Below are 20,473 nucleotides of genomic sequence, written 5' to 3' on the forward strand. Positions count from 1 at the left end.
TCTTTCCCTCACTAAAGCCGTTCAGTTCACAGTCTTTGCATTTTGGTCTCATTTTCAAATGCTTTTTTGCTTTAAATCAAAGATCGTGATGTTGTGAGTCTCCTCGTAGCTGATTGTCTTATTCATGGCTTATAACGCTTTAAAGTCCCCCTGTAGTCAATAATTGTATCCCTTATTTGAAACTCATCACAAAAACTACATACCGGTATTTAAAAAAAATTTCCCTGAAAAAATGTCTTCATGTCTTAAAACATCTTGAATGTAACTCGACACCCTCGCCTCATTTAGTATGCGTGGTTCTATGAATATGCAAATGAGCCCCGCCTCCACTCACTCACTCACTCACTCAGAGATCCACTGGTTGACGATCACACGTTGATCTGATTGGTTACAAGGTCGTTTGTGACGTCAGAAACACCAGCGATTTCAAACCGTGTTTTTGAGACTGTCTTTGGTTCACTGCAGTTTTAAGGAGGAAATACTCAGCAATGCTGTCGACTTATGAACTTACACACGGTGTGTCTTAAAGCGTATTAAAAACACCATATAGACACATAAACAACATTAAACGCTGGATTTACACCACAGGGGGACTTTAAGTAAACGTAAGAATATCTTTGATATTGTTAGTAATATTTCAGCTGGACTGATGCAGGTTTACTTGATTATTCAGACATCTTTAATTAGAAAAGTATCAAATATGATCATCAGGCTTTTGAGGAAGGTTTATTTATTATTGCTCAGTTTTTCCCTCCATATTCTCACTATATCAGAATGTATGAGCCATAAAATCCTGATGTTTGAAATATGATGCAAAACATAAAACACACATGCAAGACTTCTTAAAGTCTTCTCAATAAAATAGAAATGAATGGAAAAATACTTCTGGAACAGTTCAGCTGGTAAAGTGGGCGGGGCCTAATGTGTCTCCCGTCGGATGAGCTCATCACTGATTCTGCCGCTGTGGTCTTCCCATCCTCAGGTGTGTGTCGCTGCGATGGCTCCGCATCCCTCCTCAACATGACAGATTCCCGTGCGTCGGCTCCGTCTGGACTCCATGATGATTTATGGCCTGATCCCTCAGGAGTTACACGAGCAGCTCCTGGACCAGCAGAACTTCCAGAACCGGACCCGTGGCGTGGAGCAGCTGAAGAGCCTGGTGGTGGACCTGGATCTGCAGCAGGTGTCCTCCGCCAGCGTGGACGAGTTCATCCAGTTCCTGCGCCGGCTTCTGGACGACAGCAACTTCAAGGTGTTGTACGGGACCTTGCAGCTCCTGAACCTGCTGATCGAGAAGCTGGACCGCGACGTGGACCGGCACTACCGGGAGATCGCGGCGGTGACCGTGCGGGCGCTGGGGGACTCGCGTAACGTGGCCCGACGCGAGTACATGCAGGTGTTCAAGCACTTTTATTTCTTTTCATTCAGGGTTCCCACTAGTGTTCGGTACCAAGTCGATACTGAAATTTTAAAACTGTGAGGCTTTGAGCGCTGTTGAGCGGAATCATAAACGCCTCTGATTGGTCGTTGTGTTCACGAGCTCATCGGATGTGTCTGTGATTGGCTACAAGGATCAGCGCTTCAAAGACATATTGTAAATATACATCGATGAGGCTCTTAGCGAGACGCGCGTGACGTGGCCCAATGCGAGTACATGCAGATGTAAAGCAGACTTATTTCTCAACGGTTGTTAATCCGATTATGCTGTTCGCACGCTTCATTGGCTTGTAGTTCTCCTCACTAAAGCTGTTCTGTCTTTGTATTTGTGCTTTTTTGCTTCAAAGTAAAGATGTGATGTCGTGATTCTCCTCGCGCTGGTTGGCTTGATTCATGGCTTATAACGCCTTAAAGTCTCTCGTAGTCAAAAGGGTCTTTCGCACCGGGTCGTTATAGGAGCGAGCCACCAGGATGGTTCCCCGAGCACTAATGTTTCCAATGGGAACGTTTTCCTGGTTGCGTTCGCAGCGTCAGTAGGAACTCTCATAGATACACTAGATGTCGCCTTGGGGTTCTAAGCATGCGTCAAAACCGCCGCCATCTTGGAACAGGGGTCTTGTCATAGGAAGTAGCTAGTAGCCAAATTTAACTCGATGATAAATACATGTCTGACCATTGGAACGAACCAAAAAAACTAGAAAATCGCATTCATGGCGATTTTATTTCCGTTAGACCTTTTCCTACATTGACGCTGATGCATTAAAGAGGAGGGGCTCCCCTGTTTCAAGATGGCGGCTCTATTGACGCATTCGTTCCAATGAACTGCCGTAGCCAAGGCGACATCTAGTGTATATATCTATGAGGAACTCTGAAGTGACGTAAGCCGCGCTTGTTGTTGTTGAGACTTTTATTTTGACGGCACGGCGGACGTTTATTTGACGACGCTAAACAGCGCTCGCTTTCTCTGTGTTCATTAGTTTACGATCTGTCTAGTACTGTCTTATACGTTATTAGGTAGAACTGTTATAGGCTACATAGAAGTAGACGGTATATGAAAAGGCATTAGCGTATGGCGTGCGGTTGGTGTCTAGTGTCGCTAGCGGAGCAGAAATACAGAATCATGCTTCGCTTGTTCCCCTCAAAGTTGCGTTGGATTTTCTCCTCAGCGTAAAGGTTAAGAGGTTCATCCATCACTGTTGTACATGTTCGTAGAGTTAGTTCCTGTAGTAAAATATATATAGGCTATAATCTGTTTACACTGCCTTTTTAATAATGGCGGGTGCTGGTGTTTTGCGTGCGTTCGGCCAATCAGCGAACACTACCGTCACTGTAGTTCCTATAGCGCTGGTTTAGACCGACTCTGAAGGAGGAGTAAATTAGTTCCTCTAAAAGGAGTTCCTAGAACTTAAATCGTTCCTAGTTCCTGCGGTGCGAACACGCTAAAACACCGGGAACTTCCGCCAATAGTTCTAGGAACTATGAAAAGGTGCGAAAGCCCCTACATTTTATCCCTTAAAAACTCCTTTTTGATCCTCGTAATGACATATTTAAAAGTTTTTTTCCCTCTTCATGCCTTAAAATATCTTGAATGTAACTCGACACCGAGCCTCATTTAGTATGCGTGGTTCTATGAATATGCAGATGAGCCCCGCCTCCACTCACTCACTCAGCTCAGAGATCCACTGGGTGACGATCACACGTTGATCTGATTGGTTACAAGGTCGTTTGTGACGTCAGAAACACCAGCGATTTCAAACCGTGTTTTTGAGACTGTCTTTGGTTCACTGCAGTTTTAAGGAGGAAATACTCAGCAATGCTGTCGACTTATGAACTTACACATGGTGTGTCTTAAAGCGTATTAAACACCACATACACACACATAAACAACATTAAACGCTGGATTTACACCACAGGGGGACTCTAAGATTTTGAATGATAGCTAATATGTGTGTCGCGCAGGTGTTCCGGCAGCTGATGAGGGCGGTGGGGCCGCGGGCCGTGCTGGAGCTCGTCGTCGCTCAGCTCCGCCACAGGAACTCCAGGGTTCGGGAGGACGCCATCAACATCATCACCGCCGCCATGCTAACGCACCCGCGCAAGGACTTCGACATCCCGCGGCTGTGTGCGGAGGCGGCGCCGACGCTCGCGGACTCGAAGAGGAAGGTGCGTCACGCGGCTCTCGAGCTGTTCGCCGTGTTCGACTACTGTCTGGACACCGGGAAGAAGCAGCCGCTCATGAAGGCCGTGGACCGCGCGGAGCTAACGGGAGACGCGCAGGGCCTCATGGCCGCCGTTCAGGCGCGGCGTGCGCGGCACATACTCCCGCGGCTAGCGGCCGACGGCACCGTGGAGTACGCGCTCGTGCTGCCCAGACCGGGACACCGACGCCTGCCTCACCTGGGCTCCGGGGCCGATCTGGACTGGGTCATGAACGGAGGACGGGCTCCCGGGTCACGCGGCCCCGCGGACGCCGAGCTAGCGGATGACGCTACGACGCACAGGAGGATCGTGAGCGCCGGGAAAGGGAAGAACAAACTGCCCTGGGAGAGATCGGCTCTCACGGCTAACGGGAAGTCACATGATCAGGTGAGCCATGACCCGAAAACACCATCAGATGTTGATTTAATGCAGTCGTGTGTTTTTTCATCATTAGCCCTGTAACGCCGACTGTGCCATATCTGATACAGGCCTCTAGTTAGGGGTGTGACAATACATCGTGTCACAATATAGCGCAATACAAAAATGCTACAATATGTATTGTGTATAGGTCACCCAAAATAAAAATTACTGTGTGAGAAAAAATAATTTTCAGTACTACATTAAACTACTAAATATAATGTTAATGGAGGAATAATTGTGGGTCCTGATAATGCCAAATGTCTGATGTTACCAGTAACAAGTGACCGAAATTATTTTATATTGAGTGACAGAGATCAAGCATATTCGTCTAAAACAATCCTGTATTTCAGCTTCAGAATCATGAATATTGTTATTCTGGCGTCTCTATTGACCTTTAATCATGTGTTAGGGAGGTTCGCATTAATATTGTATGGCGAGTTCAGTGTCGGGATATGTGTCGAATCGTGAGGGAATCATTACACCCCTAGTTTTAGTATAATCGTCGTCGTCGTCATGCTTTACGTGTCTTTCTGCTGTCAAATCTGCACTGATTTTTATTAAAGTCCCCTGTAGTTAATAATCTTATTCCTTACAACTCATCTTTAATCACCACAATTACATATTTAAACGTTTTATTCCTCTTCATGCCTTAAAATATCTTGAATGTAACTTGACACCCGTGCCTCATTTAGTATGCACGGTTCTATGAATATGCAAATGAGCCCCGCCTCCACTCACTCACTCAGCTCAGAGATCCACCAGCGATTTCAAACCGTGTGTTTAAGACTTTAAGTAAATGTAAGAATATCTTTGATATTGTTAGTAATATTTCAGCTGGACTGATGCAGGTTTACTTGATTATCCAGACATCTTTAATTAGAAAAGTATCAAATATGATCATCAGGCTTTTGAGGAAGGTTTATTTATTATTGCTCAGTTTTTCCCTCCATATTCTCACTATATCAGAATGTATGAGCTATAAAATCCTGATGTTTGAAATATGATGCAAAACATAAAACACACATGCAAGACTTTGTCTAAAGGTTAAATAAACTGCTCTATTATAATAAAAAAAGATTATTATTTCACATGTCAGGCTTTACATGAAGTGCTGTGATAAGTGTGTGTGTGTGTGTGTGTGTGTGTGTGTGTGTGTGTGTGTGTGTGTGTGTGTGTGTGTGTGTGTGTGTGTGTGTGTGTGTGTGTGTGTGTGTGTGTGTGTGTGTGTGTGTGTGTCAGTGATCGGCAGTGTTTCCCAGCAACACTCAGGGAACACACAAGAACAGTAACAAACACCAGCGGCACACAGAGGGTTTCCAGCACAAATACCCAAACATTACTAAATCAAGACTGGTTTACTGGAGAGGCGAAAGACTGAAGATAAGAAGAAAGAAGTGAGTTTGTGCTTAAAACAGGAAATATCTGCCAATAGGGTCAGAAAAATAAAGCGAAAACAAGATTATTTTTCTGACTCCTCTGTTGTTTTAAGCACAAACTCACTTCATTTTCACACATTTTCAGAAAACAAGACTTAATATCTTCAGTCATTTCGCTTCTCCAGTAAATGCATCTTGATGTAAGAATGTTTATATTTGTGCTGGGAAACCAGACAGAAACACTGAGGAAGAGCATCATGTTTTGCAGTGTCTACAGATGATCATTTCAGTGTTCTTGTGTGTGTTGGGTCGGTTTTCAAGCACTAAAACTGGTTTAAGGTTCTTCTGTTGATTTCATAGAGTGTCAGTGTCGATCAGTCACTCTCCGTCTATGAGCGCTCGTGTGGTTTAGATTGGAAACACAAGGATCATGTGTGTGTGTGTGTGTGTGTGTTGATTGATGGCATGTCTTTATTCCAGCAGGTTTGCAGTGAAGATTCGTCCTCCTCCACGAGACTCTGCCGGGACGCCGCTGCCAAATACAGTAGGAGCGCTCGCTTCATGTCTCTGTTTCAGCATATCACCTGATCATCTTATTCATATCACCTGATCATCTTATTCATATCACCTGATCATCTTATTCATATCACCTGATCATCTTATTCATATCACCTGATCATCTTATTCATATCACCTGATCATCTTATTCATATCACCTGATCATCTTATTCATATCACCTGATCATCTTATTCATATCACCTGATCATCTTATTCATATCACCTGATCATCTTATTCATATCACCTGATCATCTTATTCACATCACCTGATGGTCTTATGACTGGTTCTTCTGCGTGTCGTGTTTCAGAGACGCTGTTTCTTGTTTTGAGCTTCATAATGCACTGAGTGTGGCTTTATTTCCCAGAGATCCCCTCATCCTTCTCTCGCGGGTCAAAAAGTCCTGATGCCCTAAAAAAAATGTTGTCCAGAAAGCTTATTTTATTTCATTTTGATAATGTTTTCTATTTTTTAATGCAATTTTTTGGGAGATTTTTTTGTTATTTTGTTATTTTATTTATCTTTAAACTACTAGATTTGATCAATAAATAATAAATAAATAGTAATTTAAGCACATTCCTCACATTCTTTCAACTTAAATTCAAAATAACTCACAATTTCATGAATAACCCTTTTATTTCAGCTCTAAATATCTTACATTGGGCGTCTTTGACCTTTTTTTTGGAAAATAATAATAACACATGATATTTCATGTAGATGTTACAAAATATTTTGTAGTAAAGTTTTATCATTTTCAGTTCGAATTTTGAGCATTTTTATGTTTTTTTATGTGAACTGAAGCATTCCTCGCATTCCATTCATTCCTTAGGGGCTCAAATTGAGGGAAGGATTTGATACTTTTTTAGATTTCAACCACAAAACTCCTCGAATCCATAAAAAAATGTTTGTGTGTGTTCGTGGTTCAAGAAGACAAAAGTCCTCTGATGAACACTCAATTTGTTAAATCAAAAATCTAATACATTTCCAGGTCAACATGACCCGAGGGAAGGATGAGGGTTAGATGAAGCGAGCTAAACCCGACTTTATTCAGGCCTCAATAACGTTCAACAGAAATAACACGAGAGATGCGCTAATGAGCCGCTGACGGTCTTGTGTTCTGGTCCAGGCCCATCAGAAGCGCTCCCGTCTCCGGGCCGGACCCACCGGGCTCTGGGTCGACTCCGCCGCAGCGGGAGCTTGGATTCGGATCCGGACGTTTTCAAAACCGCCTCTGAGCCCGAGAAAGGTCAGAGAAGAACACACTTTACAGTGATTATTATCTCTATAAACATGAGATAATAAGGCGAATAGCTGGTGTCTATGAGTGACACTGAACCACCACTAGAACACTGGATTGACCAATCAGCATCCAGGCCTTTATTAATGCGTTCAGACGGCAGATTAATGGGATTTTATTAAAGTGCAGAAGAGTTTAAGGCCTATGATATTACATAAATAACTGGTTTTAATTGTTGGTTCTCAAACTCCACTGCACTTTAATAAAATCCCATTAATCTGCCTTGTTATTATTTTTATTATTAAAATTTTAGATTTTTTTTTATTTAGTTTTTTTTTTTTATATTAATATTTAGGTTTCATTTATTTTTTATTTCAGTTTTACTTTTTATTTATTTTCAGTTAGTAATTTTAGTGCTTTAACCTATTTCAGTTTCAGCTTATTTGCTTAGTTTAAGGTTTTCATCTAATATTTAAATTGTATTGTATATCAGCTTTTTTTCAGATAAAACAATAAAGCCGTTTATCACTGAACAGTATGGAAGCCAGGGAATAAAAAATAAAAACATGTAATTGCGAATTTTTAATCTCACGATCACGTTTATATCTCATAATTCTGAGAAAAAGTCAGAACTTTGAGATGAGTGATGTCTGGCCTGGGAAAATGGACCACCCTTAATTAAAATATTATTAAAAATGTGTTTCAGAAGATTCTGTTATCATATTGCGTAGTTGTGCTTGGAGTCAGTTGCTTTATGTATGATAACGCAGTGAAACGGCAAATTGTGCGACGTAATTTTTGGTCATACAAAGAAAAGATGAAGCTGACGTGTGTGTGTCGCTGTATAGATGAAGGAGACGAGTGTGAGTGTCGCTGTATAGATGAAGGAGACGTGTGTGTGTGTCGCTGTATAGATGAAGCTGACGTGTGTGTGTGTCCCTGTATAGATGAAGCTGACGTGTGTGTGTCGCTGTATAGATGAAGCTGACGTGTGTGTGTCGCTGTATAGATGAAGCTGACGTGTGTGTGTGTGTCGCTGTATAGATGAAGCTGACGTGTGTGTGTCGCTGTATAGATGAAGCTGACGTGTGTGTGTCGCTGTATAGATGAAGCTGACGTGTGTGTGTCGCTGTATAGATGAAGCTGACGTGTGTGTGTTGCTGTATAGATGAAGCTGACGTGTGTGTGTCGCTGTATAGATGAAGCTGACGTGTGTGTGTGTCGCTGTATAGATGAAGGAGACGAGTGTGAGTGTCGCTGTATAGATGAAGGAGACGTGTGTGTGTGTCGCTGTATAGATGAAGCTGACGTGTGTGTGTGTCCCTGTATAGATGAAGCTGACGTGTGTGTGTCGCTGTATAGATGAAGCTGACGTGTGTGTGTCGCTGTATAGATGAAGCTGACGTGTGTGTGTGTGTCGCTGTATAGATGAAGCTGACGTGTGTGTGTCGCTGTATAGATGAAGCTGACGTGTGTGTGTCGCTGTATAGATGAAGCTGACGTGTGTGTGTCGCTGTATAGATGAAGCTGACGTGTGTGTGTTGCTGTATAGATGAAGCTGACGTGTGTGTGTCGCTGTATAGATGAAGCTGACGTGTGTGTGTGTCCCTGTATAGATGAAGCTGACGTGTGTGTGTTGATGTATAGATGAAGCTGACGTGTGTGTGTGTCGCTGTATAGATGAAGCTGACGTGTGTGTGTCGCTGTATAGATGAAGCTGACGTGTGTGTGTCGCTGTATAGATGAAGCTGACGTGTGTGTGTTGCTGTATAGATGAAGCTGACGTGTGTGTGTCGCTGTATAGATGAAGCTGACGTGTGTGTGTGTCGCTGTATAGATGAAGGAGACGAGTGTGAGTGTCGCTGTATAGATGAAGGAGACGTGTGTGTGTGTCGCTGTATAGATGAAGCTGACGTGTGTGTGTGTCCCTGTATAGATGAAGCTGACGTGTGTGTGTCGCTGTATAGATGAAGCTGACGTGTGTGTGTCGCTGTATAGATGAAGCTGACGTGTGTGTGTGTGTCGCTGTATAGATGAAGCTGACGTGTGTGTGTCGCTGTATAGATGAAGCTGACGTGTGTGTGTCGCTGTATAGATGAAGCTGACGTGTGTGTGTCGCTGTATAGATGAAGCTGACGTGTGTGTGTTGCTGTATAGATGAAGCTGACGTGTGTGTGTCGCTGTATAGATGAAGCTGACGTGTGTGTGTGTCCCTGTATAGATGAAGCTGACGTGTGTGTGTTGATGTATAGATGAAGCTGACGTGTGTGTGTGTCGCTGTATAGATGAAGCTGACGTGTGTGTGTCGCTGTATAGATGAAGCTGACGTGTGTGTGTCGCTGTATAGATGAAGCTGACGTGTGTGTGTTGATGTATAGATGAAGCTGACGTGTGTGTGTCGCTGTATAGATGAAGCTGACGTGTGTGTGTCGCTGTATAGATGAAGCTGACGTGTGTGTGTTGATGTATAGATGAAGCTGACGTGTGTGTGTCGCTGTATAGATGAAGCTGACGTGTGTGTGTCGCTGTATAGATGAAGCTGACGTGTGTGTGTCGCTGTATAGATGAAGCTGACGTGTGTGTGTCGCTGTATAGTTGAAGCTGACGTGTGTGTGTGTCGCTGTATAGTTGAAGCTGACGTGTGTGTGTCGCTGTATAGATGAAGCTGACGTGTGTGTGTTGATGTATAGATGAAGCTGACGTGTGTGTGTCGCTGTATAGATGAAGCTGACGTGTGTGTGTCGCTGTATAGATGAAGCTGACGTGTGTGTGTTGATGTATAGATGAAGCTGACGTGTGTGTGTCGCTGTATAGATGAAGCTGACGTGTGTGTGTCGCTGTATAGATGAAGCTGACGTGTGTGTGTTGATGTATAGATGAAGCTGACGTGTGTGTGTCGCTGTATAGATGAAGCTGACGTGTGTGTGTCGCTGTATAGATGAAGCTGACGTGTGTGTGTGTCGCTGTATAGATGAAGCTGACGTGTGTGTGTGTCGCTGTATAGATGAAGCTGACGTGTGTGTGTCGCTGTATAGATGAAGCTGACGTGTGTGTGTCGCTGTATAGATGAAGCTGACGTGTGTGTGTGTCGCTGTATAGATGAAGCTGACGTGTGTGTGTGTCGCTGTATAGATGAAGCTGACGTGTGTGTGTCGCTGTATAGATGAAGCTGACGTGTGTGTGTCGCTGTATAGATGAAGCTGACGTGTGTGTGTCGCTGTATAGATGAAGCTGACGTGTGTGTGTCGCTGTATAGTTGAAGCTGACGTGTGTGTGTCGCTGTATAGATGAAGCTGACGTGTGTGTGTCGCTGTATAGATGAAGCTGACGTGTGTGTGTCGCTGTATAGATGAAGCTGACGTGTGTGTGTCGCTGTATAGATGAAGCTGACGTGTGTGTGTCGCTGTATAGATGAAGGAGACGAGAGTGTGTGTCGCTGTATAGATGAAGGAGACGAGTGTGTGTGTCGCTGTATAGATGAAGGAGACGTGTGTGTGTGTTGCTGTATAGATGAAGGAGAGGTGTGTGTGTGTCGCTGTATAGATGAAGCTGACGTGTGTGTGTCGCTGTATAGATGAAGGAGACGTGTGTGTGTCGCTGTATAGATGAAGCTGACGTGTGTGTGTTGCTGTATAGATGAAGCTGACGTGTGTGTGTTGCTGTATAGATGAAGCTGACGTGTGTGTGTTGCTGTATAGATGAAGCTGACGTGTGTGTGTCGCTGTATAGATGAAGCTGACGTGTGTGTGTCGCTGTATAGATGAAGCTGACGTGTGTGTGTGTCGCTGTATAGATGAAGGAGACGAGTGTGTGTGTCGCTGTATAGATGAAGCTGACGTGTGTGTGTCGCTGTATAGATGAAGGAGACGTGTGTGTGTGTCGCTGTATAGATGAAGCTGACGTGTGTGTGTCGCTGTATAGATGAAGCTGACGTGTGTGTGTCGCTGTATAGATGAAGCTGACGAATGTGTGTCGCTGTATAGATGAAGGAGACGAGAGTGTGTGTCGCTGTATAGATGAAGGAGACGTGTGTGTGTCGCTGTATAGATGAAGCTGACGTGTGTGTGTCGCTGTATAGATGAAGGAGACGAGAGTGTGTGTCGCTGTATAGATGAAGGAGACGAGTGTGAGTGTCGCTGTATAGATGAAGCTGACGTGTGTGTGTCGCTGTATAGATGAAGCTGACGTGTGTGTGTCGCTGTATAGATGAAGCTGACGTGTGTGTGTGTCGCTGTATAGATGAAGGAGACGAGTGTGTGTGTCGCTGTATAGATGAAGCTGACGTGTGTGTGTCGCTGTATAGATGAAGGAGACGTGTGTGTGTGTCGCTGTATAGATGAAGGTGACGTGTGTGTGTGTCGCTGTATAGATGAAGCTGACGTGTGTGTGTGTCGCTGTATAGATGAAGGAGACGAGTGTGTGTGTCGCTGTATAGATGAAGCTGACGTGTGTGTGTGTCGCTGTATAGATGAAGCTGACGTGTGTGTGTCGCTGTATAGATGAAGGAGACGAGTGTGTGTGTCGCTGTATAGATGAAGCTGACGTGTGTGTGTCGCTGTATAGATGAAGCTGACGTGTGTGTGTCGCTGTATAGATGAAGCTGACGTGTGTGTGTCGCTGTATAGATGAAGGAGACGTGTGTGTGTCGCTGTATAGATGAAGCTGACGTGTGTGTGTGTGTGTGTCGCTGTATAGATGAAGCTGACGTGTGTGTGTCGCTGTATAGATGAAGCTGACGTGTGTGTGTGTGTGTGTCGCTGTATAGATGAAGCTGACTTGTGTGTGTCGCTGTATAGATGAAGCTGACGAGTGTGTGTCGCTGTATAGATGAAGCTGACTTGTGTGTGTCGCTGTATAGATGAAGCTGACGAGTGTGTGTCGCTGTATAGATGAAGCTGACGAGTGTGTGTCGCTGTATAGATGAAGCTGACGAGTGTGTGTGTCGCTGTATAGATGAAGGAGACGAGTGTGTGTGTCGCTGTATAGATGAAGCTGACGAGTGTGTGTCGCTGTATAGATGAAGCTGACGAGTGTGTGTCGCTGTATAGATGAAGGAGACGAGTGTGTGTGTCGCTGTATAGATGAAGCTGACGAGTGTGTGTCGCTGTATAGATGAAGCTGACGAGTGTGTGTCGCTGTATAGATGAAGCTGACGAGTGTGTGTCGCTGTATAGATGAAGCTGACGAGTGTGTGTCGCTGTATAGATGAAGCTGACGTGTGTGTGTCGCTGTATAGATGAAGCTGACGAGTGTGTGTCGCTGTATAGATGAAGGAGACGAGAGTGTGTGTCGCTGTATAGATGAAGGAGACGAGAGTGTGTGTGTCGCTGTATAGATGAAGCTGACGTGTGTGTGTCGCTGTATAGATGAAGGAGACGAGAGTGTGTGTCGCTGTATAGATGAAGGAGACGAGTGTGTGTGTCGCTGTATAGATGAAGCTGACGTGTGTGTGTGTCGCTGTATAGATGAAGGAGACGAGTGTGAGTGTCGCTGTATAGATGAAGCTGACGTGTGTGTGTGTCGCTGTATAGATGAAGCTGACGTGTGTGTGTCGCTGTATAGATGAAGCTGACGTGTGTGTGTCGCTGTATAGATGAAGCTGACGTGTGTGTGTGTCGCTGTATAGATGAAGGAGACGAGTGTGTGTGTCGCTGTATAGATGAAGCTGACGTGTGTGTGTCGCTGTATAGATGAAGGAGACGTGTGTGTGTGTCGCTGTATAGATGAAGGTGACGTGTGTGTGTCGCTGTATAGATGAAGGAGACGTGTGTGTGTGTCGCTGTATAGATGAAGCTGACGTGTGTGTGTCGCTGTATAGATGAAGCTGACGTGTGTGTGTCGCTGTATAGATGAAGCTGACGTGTGTGTGTCGCTGTATAGATGAAGCTGACGTGTGTGTGTGTCGCTGTATAGATGAAGGAGACGAGTGTGTGTGTCGCTGTATAGATGAAGCTGACGTGTGTGTGTCGCTGTATAGATGAAGGAGACGTGTGTGTGTCGCTGTATAGATGAAGGTGACGTGTGTGTGTGTCGCTGTATAGATGAAGCTGACGTGTGTGTGTGTCGCTGTATAGATGAAGGAGACGAGTGTGTGTGTCGCTGTATAGATGAAGCTGACGTGTGTGTGTGTCGCTGTATAGATGAAGCTGACGTGTGTGTGTCGCTGTATAGATGAAGGAGACGAGTGTGTGTGTCGCTGTATAGATGAAGCTGACGTGTGTGTGTCGCTGTATAGATGAAGCTGACGTGTGTGTGTCGCTGTATAGATGAAGCTGACGTGTGTGTGTCGCTGTATAGATGAAGGAGACGTGTGTGTGTCGCTGTATAGATGAAGCTGACGTGTGTGTGTGTGTGTGTCGCTGTATAGATGAAGCTGACGTGTGTGTGTCGCTGTATAGATGAAGCTGACGTGTGTGTGTGTGTGTGTCGCTGTATAGATGAAGCTGACTTGTGTGTGTCGCTGTATAGATGAAGCTGACGAGTGTGTGTCGCTGTATAGATGAAGCTGACTTGTGTGTGTCGCTGTATAGATGAAGCTGACGAGTGTGTGTGTCGCTGTATAGATGAAGCTGACGAGTGTGTGTCGCTGTATAGATGAAGCTGACGAGTGTGTGTCGCTGTATAGATGAAGCTGACGAGTGTGTGTCGCTGTATAGATGAAGCTGACGTGTGTGTGTCGCTGTATAGATGAAGCTGACGAGTGTGTGTCGCTGTATAGATGAAGGAGACGAGAGTGTGTGTCGCTGTATAGATGAAGGAGACGTGTGTGTGTCGCTGTATAGATGAAGCTGACGTGTGTGTGTCGCTGTATAGATGAAGGAGACGAGTGTGTGTCGCTGTATATATGAAGCTGACGAGTGTGTGTCGCTGTATAGATGAAGCTGACGAGTGTGTGTCGCTGTATAGATGAAGCTGACGAGTGTGTGTCGCTGTATAGATGAAGCTGACGTGTGTGTGTCGCTGTATAGATGAAGCTGACGAGTGTGTGTCGCTGTATAGATGAAGGAGACGTGTGTGTGTGTCGCTGTATAGATGAAGGAGACGAGTGTGTGTGTCGCTGTATAGATGAAGCTGACGTGTGTGTGTCGCTGTATAGATGAAGGAGACGTGTGTGTGTCGCTGTATAGATGAAGGTGACGTGTGTGTGTGTCGCTGTATAGATGAAGCTGACGTGTGTGTGTGTCGCTGTATAGATGAAGGAGACGAGTGTGTGTGTCGCTGTATAGATGAAGCTGACGTGTGTGTGTGTCGCTGTATAGATGAAGCTGACGTGTGTGTGTCGCTGTATAGATGAAGGAGACGAGTGTGTGTGTCGCTGTATAGATGAAGCTGACGTGTGTGTGTCGCTGTATAGATGAAGCTGACGTGTGTGTGTCGCTGTATAGATGAAGCTGACGTGTGTGTGTCGCTGTATAGATGAAGGAGACGTGTGTGTGTCGCTGTATAGATGAAGCTGACGTGTGTGTGTGTGTGTGTCGCTGTATAGATGAAGCTGACGTGTGTGTGTCGCTGTATAGATGAAGCTGACGTGTGTGTGTGTGTGTGTCGCTGTATAGATGAAGCTGACTTGTGTGTGTCGCTCTATAGATGAAGCTGACGAGTGTGTGTCGCTGTATAGATGAAGCTGACTTGTGTGTGTCGCTGTATAGATGAAGCTGACGAGTGTGTGTCGCTGTATAGATGAAGCTGACGAGTGTGTGTCGCTGTATAGATGAAGCTGACGTGTGTGTGTCGCTGTATAGATGAAGCTGACGAGTGTGTGTCGCTGTATAGATGAAGGAGACGAGAGTGTGTGTCGCTGTATAGATGAAGGAGACGTGTGTGTGTCGCTGTATAGATGAAGCTGACGTGTGTGTGTCGCTGTATAGATGAAGCTGACGTGTGTGTGTCGCTGTATAGATGAAGCTGACGTGTGTGTGTCGCTGTATAGATGAGGCTGACGTGTGTGTGTCGCTGTATAGATGAAGCTGACGTGTGTGTGTGTCGCTGTATAGATGAAGCTGACGTGTGTGTGTCGCTGTATAGATGAAGCTGACGTGTGTGTGTCGCTGTATAGATGAGGCTGACGTGTGTGTGTCGCTGTATAGATGAAGCTGACGAGTGTGTGTGTCGCTGTATAGATGAAGGAGACGTGTGTGTGTCGCTGTATAGATGAAGCTGACGTGTGTGTGTCGCTGTATAGATGAGGCTGACGTGTGTGTGTCGCTGTATAGATGAAGCTGACGTGTGTATGTCGCTGTATAGATGAGGCTGACGTGTGTGTGTCGCTGTATAGATGAAGCTGACGAGTGTGTGTGTCGCTGTATAGATGAAGGAGACGTGTGTGTGTCGCTGTATAGATGAAGCTGACGTGTGTGTGTCGCTGTATAGATGAAGCTGACGAGTGTGTGTGTCGCTGTATAGATGAAGGAGACGTGTGTGTGTCGCTGTATAGATGAAGCTGACGAGTGTGTGTCGCTGTATAGATGAAGCTGACGAGTGTGTGTCGCTGTATAGATGAAGCTGACGTGTGTGTGTCGCTGTATAGATGAAGCTGACGAGTGTGTGTTGCTGTATAGATGAAGCTGACGTGTGTGTGTCGCTGTATAGATGAAGCTGACGAGTGTGTGTGTCGCTGTATAGATGAAGGAGACGTGTGTGTGTCGCTGTATAGATGAAGGAGACGAGAGTGTGTGTCGCTGTATAGATGAAGGAGACGTGTGTGTGTCGCTGTATAGATGAAGCTGACGTGTGTGTGTCGCTGTATAGATGAAGCTGACGTGTGTGTGTCGCTGTATAGATGAAGGAGACGAGTGTGTGTCGCTGTATAGATGAAGGAGACGAGTGTGTGTCGCTGTATAGATGAAGCTGACGTGTGTGTGTCGCTGTATAGATGAAGCTGACGAGTGTGTGTCGCTGTATAGATGAAGGAGACGAGTGTGTGTCGCTGTATAGATGAAGGAGACGAGTGTGTGTCGCTGTATAGATGAAGCTGACGTGTGTGTGTCACTGTATAGATGAAGCTGACGTGTGTGTGTCGCTGTATAGATGAAGGAGACGAGTGTGTGTCGCTGTATAGATGAAGCTGACGTGTGTGTGTCGCTGTATAGATGAAGCTGACGTGTGTGTGTCGCTGTATAGATGAAGCTGACGTGTGTGTGTCGCTGTATAGATGAAGCTGACGTGTGTGTGTCGCTGTATAGATGAAGCTGACGTGTGTGTGTCACTGTATAGATGAAGCTGACGTGTGTGTGTCGCTGTATAGATGAAGGAGACGAGTGTGTGTCGCTGTATAGATGAAGCTGACGTGTGTGTGTCGCTGTATAGATGAAGCTGACGTGTGTGTGTCGCTGTATAGATGAAGCTGACGTGTGTGTGTGTCGCTGTATAGATGAAGCTGACGTGTGTGTGTCGCTGTATAGATGAAGCTGACGTGTGTGTGTGTTGCTGTATAGATGAAGGAGACGAGTGTGTGTCGCTGTATAGATGAAGCTGACGTGTGTGTGTCGCTGTATAGATGAAGCTGACGTGTGTGTGTCGCTGTATAGATGAAGCTGACGTGTGTGTGTCGCTGTATAGATGAAGCTGACGTGTGTGTGTGTTGCTGTATAGATGAAGGAGACGAGTGTGTGTCGCTGTATAGATGAAGCTGACGTGTGTGTGTCGCTGTATAGATGAAGCTGACGTGTGTGTGTTGCTGTATAGATGAAGCTGACGTGTGTGTGTCGCTGTATAGATGAAGCTGACGTGTGTGTGTGTCGCTGTATAGATGAAGCTGACGTGTGTGTGTCGCTGTATAGATGAAGCTGACGTGTGTGTGTCGCTGTATAGATGAAGCTGACGTGTGTGTGTCGCTGTATAGATGAAGCTGACGTGTGTGTGTCGCTGTATAGATGAAGCTGACGTGTGTGTGTCGCTGTATAGATGAAGCTGACGTGTGTGTGTGTCGCTGTATAGATGAAGCTGACGTGTGTGTGTGTCGCTGTATAGATGAAGCTGACGTGTGTGTGTGTCGCTGTATAGATGAAGCTGACGTGTGTGTGTCGCTGGTCCCCAGGGCTGAGGAGCAGTCGTCTGCTGTCGGGGAGTGTGGATCCTCCAGGCTCGTTTCTGCTGCCCTCGTACCCGCTGACCGCTCTGGCCGGAGCCGCTCCCCAGCGCACACACCCCGCGCCCGCGCTCTCCATGTCCAGCACCTGGCCCAGCAGACGAGACGACACCGGTCAGAACACTTCCTCACGCTGCAAAAAAACATTTGTCTTGTTTCCAAATTCTTAAATCAAGATGCATTTACTAGATGAGTAAAGTCCCATTAGACATTATGTCTTGTTTTCTGGGGGAAAAAGTCAAAATTAAGTCAGTTTTTGCTTAAATTGAGCAAAATTATCAGCCAGTGGGGTCAGAAAAATAATCTAGTTTTCCATTCGAATTAAGATTATTTTTCTGACCACATTGGAAGATAATTTTACTTGTTCACTTCATTTAGATTTTTTCCCCCTGATAACAAGACATAATATCTTATGGCATCTTACTACTTTAGTAAATCATCTTGATTTAAGAATTCTTAGTTATTTGGACTGGAAACGAGACAAAAACACAGAGTAAGAACAGCATGTTTTGCAGTGCACGGCTGTTAGGAACTAGCATTAGTTCACTTCAGAATTACAATCTCCTGATGATTTACTCCACGTCATCCAAGATTCATGTCTTTCTTTCTTCAGTGGAAAAGAAATTAAGTTTTCATCGTGATTGCGTAATGTTTGTCGCATCACAGCTCGTGCAAGACCAGCATTAGTGGTTAAAAGTATATAAATGTGTATTTTGTTATAAATGTCGGCTGGTTTGTCTAGATCAGACTCTTATTCCTCGGCTGGATCGTGTCGAGACTTTGAAGCTGCACTGAAACTCACATCTGGACCTTCGACCCGTTGGACCCCATTGAAGTCACTATATGTAGAAACCCTGGAGTGTGTTCCTCAAAAACCTTCATTTCTTTTCCACTGAAGAAAGAAACACATGATCATCTTGGATGATGACGATGAGTAAATCATCAGGAGATTGTAATTCTGAAGTGACTCCTCTTTAACGGCAGTGTCGATCTCCAGCTCATTAAAGTCTTGCTGAATCTTTACGTTGAAACGGCACATGTTCTTCTTCTCAGGTGATGTGAGCTCCAGCAAGCGCTCTCCTCTGCCTCCTCGTGCCCCGCGCCGGAGCCGGATCAGCGCCAGAGCCTCGTCGGATCGGCTCGATCTGTCCATCAGCGCCGCAGGAGATCCGGGAGAACCGGTGGACGACCCGCTGGACCGGCAGGAGGTGAGCGAGACTCGGAAAAATGCCCCATTTCACTGTCATGAGGGAATCTTGTAGAAAATCCCACACCAGTATTAATGCAGGTCTGCAGTGTTTATAAGGAGGCGCTGTAGGAGCGCAGAAACAGCGGTTTCCACGGTAACGGCTCATAAACGCTGCTGTATCAGGGAAGATTAAGTGAAAATAACCTAAAGAGCGTCAGCTCACTTCAGATACATTCATATAAAAACACCGTTAGACTGTGAACTGGTCATGTTTATTCACCGATCTCAAAGCCAACCACACACAGATTTTCACAGTGTTGATATTGTGAACCACTGTATGTGAAACACTTATATAATTTGACAGCCATCAATGATAGTGTAACCTCTCCATCTGCACGTCAGGCTCAGTAACACACACCGTGAAAGACCCTCTCTAACAGTGTCGCGCTCCCAGCGCTGGTTAAGCGACACACTCCAGTATTGCGGTATATTAAAACTTCATATCATAACAAAATTAAACACCGCTATTCGGAATGAGCCGGGGTAGTGTTTGTTTTGAGCCAAACGTGTGTTTGTTTAGAGTGACATGTGACCTCGGGTCTGTGCTTCAGATGCTGATCTCCCTGCGCTCGCTGAGGAACAGCGCGGCCAAGAAGCGGGCCAAGGTGAGCGCGAGCGGCTCCGACCCGGACCCCGACAGCCCCGACTCTGCCGTCAAGCTGGAGCTGCTTCCCGATTCCCCGGATCCGACGTCCCGGTCCGTCACGAGTCCTCTGAGCGAGAGCGGCCTGAGCCTGTACTCGCCCACCTCGCCCACCGGCACCAGGAGCAGGTCAGACACGGACACACACTTCTGGCGCAGACGTGCCATTATAAAGACAGACTTGACGGGAGAGTGTGTAAGTGCGTCTGTAAGTACACTCTGGACATCAGAGACGGAGCAGTGTAACCACACCTGATGAAGGAAAGCCACTTCATGAGTCATAATCATAAATGCAGTTTCACAATAACAGTTTAAATACATAAAAGAATGATTGTTTTACATCTTACATACAGATTTAGGTTAAATATGCCATTCTCATTAATGGAGTTAAGCTCTTAAATTACATGATGGAGTTACTACATTTTTTATATTCTAATAATAGAAATATTTGTAGTGTATGCGCTGCTTTTGAACACAATAAGGCATATCGGTTTCCAATTAAAAATATAAAGCAATTTTCGGCCAGTGGAAAAGATTCAGAAAAATTTCTCTGAAATGTATTTTATATTATTTGATTTATTTATTCTACAAGGCGAGGATCGGCTACTAAAGGGGTTTCTGCACAGCCGTATCTCGTATTCTCCTAATGTCTCGTACCGTTAAACATGGATCACGTGGATGAATATGCATATGCAGATGAGTAATCGAGCCGTGTCAGCTTATACATGGTTATTTCGGGGAGGAGACGCATGTTCACACACTCTTCCGCTGACTGGGTTTATAAAGCGGTTCTGCGCAGGTTCTGGCGTACACACGGGTTTATAAGGTTTATAAATGAGAGCCCTGATGAACAGCGTAAACATGTTCAGGTCACTAACTCTCCTTCCTGACCGCAGCCCCGTGACCTCGGCTGCTAAACCACGAGTGGCGGCAGAAGCACGTGACCCCGGCGCTCAAGGTACGTGTGTGAACCGCACGCTGCCCTCATACGTGTGTGTTGAAAATACTTGAGGTTACTTATCGATTCCTTTGTAAGCATTTCAATATGAGTTTAAACCATTCAAGCGCAGACGACTCACACACTGTTTATGCGCTGCACACACACCCAAAGCTCAGAAAAAGTGATTTAATGTGATTTTTTGTTATCCGTGAGACAACTCGCGAGTTAGTGTTTTTCACAGATGTGTATCAGTGTATTGGACCCGTGCGACTCTTAAAGTGACAGCGCTCATATTCCTGCCGTCTCTATAATAACACTAATCACACA

The 20,473-nt window shown here is 45.4% G+C and overlaps 1 protein-coding gene across 2 annotated transcripts in view; it reads left to right on the forward strand.

The window, feature by feature from the left end:
- Positions 1-972: 972 nt before the first annotated feature.
- The window catches only part of LOC130071833 (TOG array regulator of axonemal microtubules protein 1), a 41,655-nt gene continuing 22,154 nt past the window's right edge, over positions 973-20,473 (forward strand). Inside the window, exons 1-8 of one of the 2 annotated variants that reach the window (XM_056236727.1) lie at positions 973-1,396; positions 3,397-4,023; positions 5,913-5,976; positions 7,117-7,236; positions 17,264-17,428; positions 18,368-18,522; positions 19,115-19,335; positions 20,103-20,164. In XM_056236727.1, coding sequence (XP_056092702.1) covers positions 1,058-1,396; positions 3,397-4,023; positions 5,913-5,976; positions 7,117-7,236; positions 17,264-17,428; positions 18,368-18,522; positions 19,115-19,335; positions 20,103-20,164 — 1,753 coding nt within the window. In that variant the 5' untranslated portion in view covers positions 973-1,057. The remainder of the gene's footprint in view (positions 1,397-3,396; positions 4,024-5,912; positions 5,977-7,116; positions 7,237-17,263; positions 17,429-18,367; positions 18,523-19,114; positions 19,336-20,102; positions 20,165-20,473) is intronic. The other variant, XM_056236728.1, reaches the window with a different exon arrangement.

This window comes from Rhinichthys klamathensis, unplaced genomic scaffold (genome assembly GCF_029890125.1).
Source record: "Rhinichthys klamathensis goyatoka isolate OS25496 unplaced genomic scaffold, OSU_Roscu_1.1 h1tg000462l_1, whole genome shotgun sequence".
In the NCBI taxonomy this organism is placed as follows: Eukaryota; Metazoa; Chordata; class Actinopteri; order Cypriniformes; family Leuciscidae; genus Rhinichthys; species Rhinichthys klamathensis.